The sequence below is a fragment of the Tachypleus tridentatus genome, chromosome 9, assembly GCF_004210375.1.
Source record: "Tachypleus tridentatus isolate NWPU-2018 chromosome 9, ASM421037v1, whole genome shotgun sequence".
NCBI lineage: Eukaryota > Metazoa > Arthropoda > Merostomata > Xiphosura > Limulidae > Tachypleus > Tachypleus tridentatus.
The window spans coordinates 87,642,591-87,656,763 of record NC_134833.1 but is presented as its reverse complement, the minus strand read 5'-3'; the positions used below and the strand labels follow the sequence as shown (position 1 = coordinate 87,656,763).

The 14,173-nt window shown below is 33.7% G+C and overlaps 1 protein-coding gene across 2 annotated transcripts in view; it reads right to left on the bottom strand.

Annotated features, from left to right (window-relative positions):
• Window positions 1-4,738: 4,738 nt before the first annotated feature.
• Window positions 4,739-14,173, bottom strand: part of LOC143225696 (uncharacterized) — a 63,480-nt gene continuing 54,045 nt past the window's right edge. For both annotated transcript variants that reach the window (XM_076455563.1, XM_076455565.1), the window contains exon 2: window positions 4,739-7,157. In XM_076455563.1, the coding sequence (XP_076311678.1) occupies window positions 5,590-7,157 (1,568 nt within the window). In that variant the 3' untranslated portion in view covers window positions 4,739-5,589. The remainder of the gene's footprint in view (window positions 7,158-14,173) is intronic.

The window sequence follows — 14,173 nt, the reverse complement described above, 5'->3', positions numbered from 1 at the left end:
ACAGTTGTTTCTTGAAAACTTTGTGGCTACATGAAAACCAGGATTCAATAATCTTTGTGTTCAAACGGCTTACCTACAACATAATATTTCATTATAGAACTTAATCACTTTCTCACTGTGATAACCTTTGTTCCTTTAGCACATACTCTACATAGTTGCCATTATTTGCCTCTTCTGATTATCCTATATATACTTCCCTAATAACTTCCAGTATGAATCATGTGGCTTCGATTGCTAAATCTCTTTGTTTTCTTTGTCGGATCCAAAAGTTTTTAATGCTTTTATATTGGAATACAAAAGAGTACCAGTTAATCACAATTTCGATTAACAAGGCGTATAATAAATCAATATTAAGAATAAATAAATATGCTTGTAAAAGAGTTTCTTTTTTATCAGTGGGTACGCAACTTTTACAATCTTTCAAACAACGTACTTAATTTTTAAATGTTTATATTGAACGTTTTCTTTGTTAAATTCCACGAAAAATATCGATAAAATATTCCCTTTTTTCTTCTTCATCATTTTATTGAAAACTTGCATATAAGAATATGTGAAAATCATTTGTAAGTCAGCTATAGAATTATGAGATGAGGTTGACCAGGTCTTAATATACTCTAGACTACAGAAGAATATCTGTAAAGTCTTAGTCTCTCATAGGAAATGTAATATTAGTTAAAAATGTTTAGCAAAAGACGCCCGGAAAATAACGTCTTTCAGTATATAAAAATACTTTTTAAAGAGTATTTTATTATTTTGAAAATTGATTGTTTGTTTTGAAGTTAAGTTTAAGAACAAAGCTACACAATGAGTTACTTGTGCTCTGCCTACAACGGGTATCGAAACATGGATTCTAACGTTGTTGAGTTCTCAAACATACCGCTAGGCCACTGGGTGGCGTATGCTTTTGATATTATGTTTTCCTGTGCGAGTATATATTTTTTGCAGGAATACGATCCTCGTTTGTAATTGTGAAGTTCATAATATATTTGTGAAAACTAACAACTAATATTATCTTTTACCATTTTATAGTTTTTCGGCTTCCACCAGTTGGCTCAGCAGTATACTTGGGGACTTATAACACCAAACTTCGAGGTTTTACCCCTGCAGTAAACACAACGAGCAGGTTTATAATTCTACAAAACAAAATTTTTTGTAAACGTTTTTTTTTTCTGACTCTAAAAATTACTAAGCTTCCGATTTATAGAATTACCTTATTTCTGTCTTTACGGATGTGAATACATATATTAACAAGATACTAGCTGCTTCATGCACAACTTTATCATTTATAGAGTCACAGCAACATTTAATATATTAAACATTAGGGAAAATAATCATACATCATTTATTTTGATAAAATTTACATATGGGCAATATCTCAGCTTGGTAACTAGCTTTTCATAACTCTTATATAAAAACGATTAATGCAAAATTTAATTTATTTCATTAAGTAACAATTTCATTCGGGAACCAACAAATCTGTGATGGTGTTTATGACAAACACGAATAGAAGTCCTACAGAAGTGTTGGTATTTTTCTAAGTTTTTTTTCATACCATATTTTAAGTGCAAATAACTGATTGCATAATCTGATACTTTGAAGAAGGGAAAACGCGTAAAATCTAATGTCACAAGAGGTGCAGCATATTTGAATTGGTGGGGGCGTACCGGAGAATAAGTGTGTCTTATTAAATTCAAAACTGAAACAGCGACTTCCCATGTTAGCTACGAACAAGTATCTATTCCCCGTTCAAAGGAAGACTTCGCTACCGGGTCAAAATTAAGGGCATATTGCCTTGTGCCTCCCATGGCTCCACAGTCTGTGACAAATATCACAAAGAATCCATGTTATGAACATGCTGTGACATTTTTACTATAAAACTGCATCCACTCTGGATACGAGTGGCACGGGCGACTCCAATGGTGCGAGAAGTGGCGGCAGAATGTCTGTCCATGCCAGACGTGAACTGGAAGCAATCCAAAAATAGTACGCATGACTTAACTTCTATTTTTCTGTGTGTGCGTTCGTGCATTCCTATATCAGCTCCATGTCTATAGATTGGAGATGAGTTTCCAAGTTTGATTAGTGAATCAGTCTACCGCAGTCTCAGCTATGTTGTAAAATAAATGTTGCTCTTTACAAGCTCACTATTCAGTCCTTTTTGTTTTTTATTATATTTCTATTAGTTAAAATTACATTATTACTATTACTGTTGCATACAGTAATTAAGCAACAATTAGCACAAGTGTAATGCTTAATTTATATGTTATTACCTCTCAGATTTAAGGAAAATACGAAAACTATGTTTAACGTATCCTGGTGACTATGTGATCAACTTATTTTAATCACTAGACTCCAGGATTGGCTGTGAAGTTCAACTAGACATTGTCTTGTTTGACAATGCGTTAACTTGTACAGCTGAAAATATTGCTGCATTTTGTTAATCAACCCTCAATTCACCTATTGGCATAGCAGTATGTCTGTAGACTTATACTGCTAGAAACCACGTTTCGATAACTGTGGTAGGCAGAGCATACAGACAGTTCTTTGTGTAGCTTTGTGCTTAATTCCAAACAATCAATAAATCAATTCACACTGTTTGAACTGTCTCAAAAATATCACCTTTGCTTCTGATTGATAAATTTCATTCAAACCCCGAAGTAAGATAGAAAATAAAATGAAATAAACTGGTTCCATTTTGTTCACGCAGCGAACGCTTTCAAATGGCGACGCTTTCGCCACCATTCATTTAAGCGACTCCGAAAACATTACCCCTTGCTTTTCACAAGTTTTATTCTTGATGAATCATATTAGGAAGACGATGTCTAGGTTTCCCAAATTAACATTTTCTTCTTATAGAAATATATAAACGACATTTACTATTGAACATAGACATTTCAAGATTGCACATACCAGATCAATCCTGAAACTATTTTAAACATTTGATTCTTAACTGTCTAGTGTACGGTGTTTGTAATGCACTGTTTTATTTTTCTGCTGAATAGCTGTTATGCATTATTCTGTCTGTAGATCTGTATTATCCACGGTCGATGTTTATAAATACATGATACTTCATTTCAGTTATTACATGAAAAGGAATATTGCTTGCCATCTCTTAGCTTGTATTCCATACAGTTGTCATTTATGTCCAAGTATAAACTATCTTTTAAAGGATAGATTTGAAAACCTGAAAATTAGTCGTATAAAACAGGGTATTGCAGTAATTATACGTTAAAATCCCTCGCCCTATCTACATTAATTAGTATTTCTGCATAATATACAAACGAAGACTGGGAAACAAGAATGAGAAATATTGATCCAAACGAGAACAGAAACTAACAAATATGCGCTACTGTATTTAGCTTTCTTCATGCACTGATAAAGGCTGTTTAGTAAGATTTCACAGTTAATACAGTTTAACTTATATTTGAATATCAGTAGAAATCAGGTGTTGAATATTGACTCCAAAACTGATAATGTTCACTAGTTTAATTCATTGTTCCTTAATTAGACATCACGGATCATAAACCATTAAATAAATACTAGAGTTATTGTTTTACCTTCTCTAATTTCTTTTACAGAGTAAATTATATAGAACAAATACTTTTCCACCACAAACAGATATGTACCATCATAACAGTTTGGAAAACGTGCAATGTGCTTTTTATTGCCTAGTTTATACCTACATACCATGACGAACGTGTGGCTTTAATATTAGAGAAAGCAACTATAATATAATTAAAGCTAATCCAATATCAGAGTAAACAATCACTTTATATTAAACTTAGATAAGGAATTTAATACATTATATCCAAGATAAACAACTGCCATTTTAGTCCAAGAAGCTTCTATACATATAAATAAATAACCACCTTATTTACTGATTGATAAATTAACAAAAATACTGAAAGACGTATTTTTGATAAGTTTTCTTCGTTTCAGCAGAAATCTATAAAATGGTTACTCGCATTTTATCTTCACGGAAAATGAACCTAGAACTTATTGTTGAGCCACTGGAGCACAGAAATCATTGGTAATAAACGTGAGCGAATTCTTTTAGAGTTTATTCTTTTTTTTAAGGTAAACAAACAGCTCAATTTAGAACTTTAGATTTCATGTTATATGTTATATGCAAACACCAAGACTGATACCTCGTGGTGGTTCAACAGTAAATTTGAAAATATTCCAAGATAAGAAAAGGGCTATCACACATAATAGATATCCCATTGTGTAGCTTTGTGCTTGTCAACAAGAATAAACCAAAAATGGCATGTAATTTTGTAATGCAGTGTATTACTGAGTGATTCTTGTTCTTTCTAACTAATTTGACATGTTGCTAAACTGAGGTGAAGCTTGTGGTTGAAGTCAACATCTGGTTGTGTCTATCCGAATAATGTTATCATAGTTTAAAACTTCATAGAGTTCATAGACAAAAAATATAGACCATACGTGTTTATGATGTTATGACATACCAATAATAATCATTAGAAAGAAAAGTAGCAAGTGCGAGAATGTTTTATTAAAGAGAAATAAAAGAATATTGAAAATCTTCTTCGTTTACTACAAGGAACAAGAATGTAAAATTGGTATTCAAATGAAAAAAAAACACATAAAACTTGTATTTAAAGAGAAGTAACAAAAACGTGAAACATATGACGAGAGGTAAACTAACAAGAAATTGAACGTGTAGTAAATGAAAATGTAAGAACAGCGTAAATAAAGAAGAAAGTAAAAGTTCCACTAGTAAAAGACATTAATTTTATTTTTATCTATATATAGGATCTTTTTTTGAATAGATGTCGTATACACTTTTTATAGAAACGGAAAAAATATACAAAACTAAACACAAATTTTTACATCCAAACTATTACTTTTAAGAAATTGTATCTAAAACAAGTAAAACTATTACTATATCTGCTTTTCATGTGTAAATAATTAACTTGGAAACATAACACAAATATTACAGCAATAGGTTTCACAAACGCTATATTTCATAGGACCAATTTTTGACTTTGGATTATTGTAGTCTTATTAGACCATCTAATCAATATCAAGCTATCACGTGGAACTCATCACAGAAACGTTTTTATAATTCATCAACAATCTGGTCACATGTTATTTTATCTGAGGATATAAACACGTTTGCAATACATAACGGCCATAGCCATTCACAATAAGAAACATCGCTTCGGTACCAGCAGATCAGGATTGAGATATTACTGTCTTCATAGTGAATAAACATTATTTTCAATATATCCATGCTATCTAATAATACAGAAATAAAAGAACTAATTAAACAAATTCTACTGACTGAACTTTTATGAAGTTATTTTTTATATTAAAAATGTCACTAGCTATCGAATCATCTCTTTCGAAAGCGTAATGTTTCATAATCTCATAAAACACGGTTAGTTGTGACACTATACTTGGGAATAAAACACAAAACACTACATCCAGTGTTACTTAAGAAAACATCGAATATGTTAAAGTATACCATTAAGTCAAGACAGAAGGAGAATTGACGTCATAAAACTTGTAGGCTGTGAACTACTGCAAAGGCTTTGGTTTTCCCTAGATATTTGTCTATTAACGTTACAACTCTGTGACTGGTGTCATTTTGAGAGACTGCTGAGAAGTTGTTTGTAACACTGCGATTTCATCCTCCATACAGGTTGTTTTGTGGTAATGCGGTTCTTTCCTTCTAGTAGTCCACTTATTCATTATGGCCACAACGAACTTTTCTCTAAAATGAAAACCCAAAAAAACTAAGACACCAGTTGTTATAATAGCAGCCACAATAATACCAACGATCATCATTTGTCTCCAATTTTCTATGTAACATCCAAGTTCTTCTTCCGTTATTTTTGCCAACAACATATTTTTTAATCTAGGAGGGTTTAAGCAATGAACGTCTGCAACGTTACTGGAAGCATCTGATGAAATATTTTTATTTCTTAATAACTTCCACAACCACAGTATCTCACAGCTGCAAAACAACGGGTTGTCTCTGACGTCTAACACATTCAGCTCATCCCAAGGAAGCAAGTCATGATCGAAAGTTGTGAAGGCGTTTCCGCGAAGGTTTACATATCTTAGATTGGAAAGCTCAGCAAAAGATTTTGATTCAATATAATTTAAATTTTTATTGTGAGTTATAAAAAGTTTCTGTAAATTATTGTTATCAAGAAAAACGTCTTTACGTATGCTTGTAAGTTCTGGAGAGCCGCTTATTCTAATGATTTTTAAATTTTTGAGTTTTAGAAAAGAGCGTGACTTAAGTTCTTTAAAATTGTTTTGTCCTATATTAAGCTCTTCTAAACGACGAACTTTATATAGTGCTAAAGTAGGAATCTCCTTAAGTTCGTTATCGTGAAGATTAAGAACAAGAACCGAGTTTAATCGCTGAAAACCTCCAGAGTCAATTTTACGAAGTCCACATCCATCTAAAGTTAGTTCTTCCAGTTCTCTGAGGAAGATGAACGCCCCTTTTGGGATTTCACTTATTGTATTCAGCCCAAAATCTAATTTTAACAATGTCGGAATTTTCTGCAATGCAACAGAAGGTATATAGTTGAGTTTATTGTCTCTTAGAAACAAGCCGCGAATATTTTGAAGTCCTTCGAACGCGTCTTCCGAAATGGAAATGATTCTGTTTTGTGACATATCCAATGTTTCTAAACTTCGTAAATGTATAAATATCTTTGCTGGTATGTCTTCTAGAAAGTTTTCATTCAGATGCAAAACCTTTAGATGCTGGAGACCAACAAAAGAATTGTTCTGAATGGAAGAAATCATATTACTGCTCAAGATGAGAAATTCTAGGTGACCATGAATCTTAAAATTATATTCTCCCACTCGTACTAGTTGATTGTGTGAGATATCTAAATATCTTAAGTTATGATACACACTGAAGGAAGCCATTATACCCTTGATGTGATTATTCTTTAAGATAAGTTCGCGAATTTCTGGGTTCAAAGTAATGGGAACCACATCCAAATTAGCGTCACGACAGAGAACTCTAAGGCTTTGATCATTACAATTACAATGCATCGGACACATAGCAGCAGCCTCTGTCCACAAACACAGAATATAGAAAAGAAGAACCATAATTCCCCGTGATCCTCGCAAGCACTGCATGATGTTTTCAGTTCGTAGAAATTCTAAAAGGAAAAAGAAAGGATTTTCATTATTATCTAAGAGAACAAGATGAACTACATGCCACACAATATTACTATTCAAGCGTAATGCTGATTAACAATTCTGTTTAAATAATCGTTGTCATGTTTAACATTAAAAGAAAAATCAAATACAGAAAAAAGAATAACCTGTTCTAATTGTTTAAATAACATGTTGGCCATTTAGTCACTGACTCTTGGAAACCATCCCGGACTGCAATAACACTGGGGAACACTTTTTCAGTAACTTTGATTTGCATTGGATATTTTAACTGATTCTGAAGGAGTTTTAGGCGCTGATTTCAAATCTGAAATTAGTTTTTCTCTACAAGCTCTAGTTTGTATGCAATTTGAGGTTAATGAAATTGTACAAATGTGAACTTGCATAAACCATGTATAAGCATTTTCACGTCCAAATATATAGATAGCTTCTAATATTTTGATCATTCTTCTTTTGTTTCAGATCAAACATGGCTTCCAAAAATAGATATCATTGCAGAAACAAGCCTGATGCCTTCTGCTACATATGTGGATGCTACACACTCAATCGTCAGAGACGTAACATATCCTCGTTCGTCAAGCGTGCCTACAAGGCATATTTTGAAGTTCATCTTGGTGATCAAGACAAGCAATGGGCTCCTCATGTTGTGTGCCACAATTGTGAGGAAATGCTTCGAGACTGGACCAAAGGAAAACGCAATGGTCTGCCTTTTGGTGTTCCAATGATTTGGCGCGAACCCACCAACCATGTAACTGACTGTTATTTCTGCATGGTAAACACAACGGGTGTTGGGAAGAAAAATCGACATAAGATTACGTATCCGAACATTCCCTCAGCTATTCGGCCTGCTCCGCACTCTGAAGAAGTTCCTGTTCCAGTTTTCAAAGGCTTGCCTTCATTGGACGATAAAGACATTGGACATGATACAAGCGAACAAGACAGTTGTGACAGTGAATTGTCAAAAAAGTGTACACAATCGGAGAACTGTTCTTCAGACACTGAACCTTTCCCCGTCCCCAAGCCTTTTCCCCAGGCTGAACTGAATGATTTAGTGCGGGATTTAGGTCTTTCAAAGAAAGCAGCAGAGCTTTTGGCATCAAGATTACAAGGCAGAAATCTTGTTGATCACTCTGTTAAAGTATCATATTTCAGAAAGCGTGACCAGCTTTTAGTGACCTTCTTTTCAGAAGACAGACAGTTTGTTTACTGCCATGACATCCAAGGGCTTTTCAAAGAACTGGGTGTACCTTACTATAGTCCTGCTGAATGGAGACTCTTTTTAGACAGTTCAAAACGCAGTCTAAAGTGTGTTCTTTTACATAATGGGAATGTTTATGGAGCAGTATCTGTCGGTCACTCAGTGCATTTGCGGGAAGACTATGATGATATGAGAATGGTCATGGACTTATTAAAATATCATGAGCACTATTGGATCATTTGTGTAGACTTAAAGATGGTCAACTTTCTTCTTGGATAACAGAAAGGTTTCACCAAGTTTCCATGTTTCCTCTGTATGTGGGACAGCCGAGCACGAGACAGACATTGGGTCCAGAAGGACTGGCCTATTCGTGACACCCTTGAAGCAGGCATGCCAAATATCATACAAGACCCAATTGTAAGCAGAGATAAGATCATCTTTCCTCCTCTTCACATCAAATTAGGTTTGATGAAACAATTTGTCAAGGCACTGGAAACCGAAGGTGAATGTTTCCAACACATCATCACAGCTTTACCAGGGTTATCATTTGAGAAGATCAAAGCAGGCGTGTTTGATGGCCCACAGATTCGAACCCTAATTTGTGATGATCAGTTTGTTGCTAAGATGACCGCTTTAGAAAAGGCAGCATGGTTATCCTTTGTGACAGTCGTTCAGAACTTCCTTGGAAACAATAAGGCGGAGAACTACAGTGAACTTGTGAACAGAATGCTCCTCGCTTTTCGTGATCTCGGGTGCAACATGAGTATCAAGCTTCATTTTTTAAACAGCCACCTTGATAAGTTCCCTGACAACCTGGGGGCTGTGAGTGACGAACAAGGAGAACGATTCCACCAAGACCTAAAGGTCATGGAAGAACGCTACCAAGGGCGCTGGGACAAAAGTATGATCGCTGACTACTGCTGGAGCATTAAACGAGATTGTCCAGATGAAGTGTACAAACGCAAATTCCTACCTGAATAAAACACACAAACAAATTGATAAGCTATTCCTATAATTTCCTATAATAACGAAAAATTAAAAAATAAATAAAAATGTCAAATTGCATAAAATATGTAGCTTGCAGACAAAAACCGACTTCAGATTTGAAATCAACACACTCAAATTGACTATAGAAAGGTCTTTTTTAAATGCAACAAAATGAGTGTTCCCAGTGTAATTAATTAAATCATAGGTACAGAAACCTAATAATTCAATTATTTTTCAAAACTAAACTGTATTAAATCAAAACTATTTAAAAATAGATGCTTTATTTAATTTAGTCTGAAAATTTTCTATTTTTGACCTTGTAGATTTTGAATTGTGACTTGAAATCTTTACTTATAATGTTTTTCTTTTTGTTTTTATGATGAATTAGTTTATTATATTAATGAATGTTTTTGTAATATATCATACAATTTATTTAATTAATTATATGGAATGCCTCATACGTTCATTGGCATTGTAACATTAAAGAAGAAATTTACATTACTTTTCATGATAATTTGCGTATTTTTTAGATAATGGCACTTAGAATTGAAAGAACTTACGAATGAAACTTGAACTGAAAACCCTCAATACTAAACTGATATTGAAAGGAGTATTTTGAGCATGTTTTGTAAATGTTCATAGCCATTAAGCTTATGACAGCCTAATTTTAAATCATTCTATAGTTGCCAAGCTTCGTTTTTGATTGTATGCTTTTTTAGTCGTTCATACATTTTATTTCTATTTTCAGTTTTTCAATTTTTTTTATCATTTCATATTCTTTAAATCATTTATTTTCTTTAAAATTCCTGTCTCATCTTTCCGTCGAATTCAAATGACTCACACTTATATTAGATAGTTGCCATCAAAAAGAGCCTAAAAAGGATAAAATCGTAATTAGATATAACTTTGGAGAAATGCAGTGATAGTACTTATACATCGGTGGTGATATGGAACATCGTTGTATATAGTAATATAGCTGATAGCTGTTGGTTGGGGGCTCAAGTTCTCTTAGCAAATGCTCACCCTTTCGGCCAAGAAAGTGTTGGTAAAAGAGTAGACGAAAAGTTGGGTAAGATAATATTGACTTGCTGCCTTAAACCTTACCAACTACTTCAAACAAGGGACAGCTAGCATAAATAACCCTCGAGTAGCTCAGCTCGAAATTCAACAATTACCAAAAAATACACTGATGCGTGTGAATCTAACGTCACTCAGAGTAAACTATTTCTGAAATTATTATATGTAAATGCTATATATATTTATTAATACATTCAATAATCTACATGTTGTCGCTGGATGACAGATGGAAACATTGACTTTATCATATACTTCATACAACATAATGGCCATGTAATATAACAGTGAATGTTATTTATATATTGCATGACATTTCTTCGAAATAATTCTTAGGTTCATTTAATCTGTGTAGCACTCGCAATAGTCTAAAGCGTTGTCATTTATCCATGCATATCATGTTAGCAAAATTCCAGTTCTAACAAGTATCATCAAATGCTTGCTGCTCGTTTGGTGCTAAAAGATGCAGAGCCGAGCTTCGTGATGGTGAAAGCCTAAGTAACAAAAAAGAGATGCAATATTAGCACAAACTCCCATTGAATTATTATGACAGTGGAAACCTAGGTATAATACTAAATGCACTTCAACAGGATCCTCAAAGTGCTCTGTTTCAAGAATAAATAAAGCCAAAATTAACTGTTAAAAATAAAAATAGTAATGTCTTCCATGTCGTGTTGTAACCTACAAAATTCATAATTCTTCTCGTGATCGATAGCACGCGCACGTTTCACAAACGTCACGACAGGACAAATTACAACGTTAAACATCCCTTATATGACGTCATTTTAGTGTTTTCTAATATACTGAAAGACAACACACTACTTTATAGTTGTTAAAACAGGTGATCTCTCAAGGCGGCTCCTGCTTTCTACTAGGTAAAAACAAAAAAAAAAGATAGTACAAAGTCCCGGTGATTCTATTTTTATGGAAGAAGCCTAGATACCATAAAAGAAATGAAACATGACCATGACTTTCTCTTTAGCGAAATTGACATTAACAGCTACATACTGGATGGCCAGATGATGTTATAATTTAAGATAATTCATAAATATATGATGTGAGATGTTGTGATTAGAACTTGAACTATAGTATATTATAACATAACGTTTAGGTCCATACTAGCTGTTCCATTCTCTAAACTGAGCTAAAACTAGTAACAAATATTCTTTTAAAATCTTAAATCCATATTTTATCATTGTACAGCTTTCTATTAAACTCACTCAAGTTTACTTTCTCCACAAAATTCAAAGGAAACCCATTCTAAAGACCAATCATCCTGTAAGAAAAACAAAACTGTCTCAACTGAAGATGAGACTTCATCCATGCCAAAAAGTATATTTGTGTCCCTTGTCCTACTGTTCTCACTATTATGTTTGTACTGGAAAGGGAAGAAACTTTCAGTGGCTGATAGTTGTTTCTGAATATCAGACATTTCTGTGTTTTAGCTTAAAAATTCCAAAGGTGAAACCATGAAAGTAGTTCATCTAATCTTGATTACCATTCTGAAAAGATTTGTTTGTTTGTTTAAATTTAAACACATTGCAACACAATAGGCTGTCTGGGTTTACCCACCACGGATATCAAAACCCTGACTCCAGGGTTGTAAGTCCGCAGAAATACCGGTGTGCCACTTTTTTGGATGAGGATTTTGCTAAGAGGTCTTTCTAAGACTTAATCTTTGTATGAATTTGTAAATATAATCTTGATTGTTATGCCATGCAGGTAGTTTCATCTACCTTTGGTAACATTTTCTAATGATACGCTTATCTCAGGTACTGCTTTCGAACCTTCTTTTCTTACGTGACATGACATTTTAGTATTAATGCCCATATCCTACAGAAATGTTCGTTATTATAGAAATCTCAGTCTAGAAAAGTAAATATTATTCTTAAAGCCACTCCACTGTTTTTCGTTTGATTGCATCGCACGCTTCAGATGTGGTTCTTCGTGCCATCAGGACTGAAGGAACCTCAGGATTTCAGGGATACATCCATTTGTGATCATAACCATCAGTCACTCTATCCGAGGGCAGTATTTGCATATGTTACACATCTACGATAGAAATTAAAATTAGTGCTCTTCTCAGTGTAAAACATACATTATATCAGCGTAGAGAACCAATATAATATCACCATCTGGAAACAGCTTTTGGACAAATGGCCTTGTGTGACTAAAATTGAGATTAAAAGTGGATTAAAGTGTCATCTAATCATCAGTTTACTGAACAAATTTCCCAGTTGTTGTTATCTCTGTATATGTATACATTTTAAGGAGTGAATGAAATGGTAATTGAATAGACATTATAATATTATTTACCTGTATCATAAACGAATTTTATGAAAAAAGAATAAAATTTTCATTTAGCTTAAGTTAGTAAAATTTCAAAAATACTTAGATTAATATTTGTAACAGGTATGTGTTTAACATAAGTGATTACAGCGATCAGTAAACAACAGCATGTTTGCGGACTTACAATGCTAAAAACAGGTTTACGATACCCGTGGTGGGCAGAGCACAGATAGCTCATTGAGTTATGCTTTTTTCAGAACATCAACAAAGCGGTTCTGTTTATGTGGCCACACAGTGGACTGTCTCATCTTTATTCACCGCCAGGGCTCGAACTCCTGATTTCCTGCCAACTACAACTTGGCGAACACAATGTATCAAAGTGTTTTTTTCTTTTTAAATTAATTTTTCACATTTATATTTGATACAAGCTTCTCAGAGTATATATTATAGTAAATAGGCAATGCATGTTTTTAGCTTTGTTTGTATAGGCTTAATAACGTTTTTAAAAATACATGTCAGCTGAGCTCTTCATGGAATTTTGATGTAAGTTTTCGAACAATAATACAGATAGTATGTCTAATAAGATACATTTTCTTATCGCATTTACAAGATGCTCGACAGCGCACATGTTTAGTTTGAATTTTACGCAAAAGATACAAGAGCGCTATGTGCGCTAGTCGTCCCAAATTTAGCAGTGTAAGACTTCAGTGAAGGCAGTTAATCATTAGAAACCAACCGCTAACTCTTGGACTACTCTTTTGCCAATGAATAGTGGGATTGACTGTCACATAATAACGCCTCACAGCTGAAAGAGCGAGCATGTTTGGGGTGACGGGGATTACGAGTGGAGTGTCTTATCCACTTAGCCATGCCCACATATCCAACTACCCGCGGATTACATTTACCTATTGCGTCACCAATGCCACATGCCTTGTGAATTAATCATGTAGTATAACTGTTACATAACAAAACTGTTTGCTAGGAATTATACTAAATGATAAAAAGGGCGTGGTCTCATGCATTTCACAGTTTTAATTATATACTTGTGCGGAATTTTCAGTTTGTTGAAAACACGACGTGATCTATACTATGAAGGCTTGGTAAAATACAACTTGCCTTAGTCAAATTTTCTCTGTTTGATACAATAAAAATGTATATGTCATAAACGGCTAATTTTACGTCGTGGGTTAACTTCAACTCTCCATCCCTGTTGCAATGAAAGGTTTTCAGAATAAACGTTTCAGGTACCTTATATTCAATTAGTTTTTAACTCGTATAAAGTCTGGAAATACAATGTATTGTTACTAGGTTGTAATCTCTTCACTTTTGTCTAATCATTACACATAAACCTACATTCGATAAGACGAGATTCTCTTCAAACTCGAATTGTACGTTTGCACTTCCCTTCGATTTTTGACATTTTTGTTTAATATGATGTAGAATAAATATCAT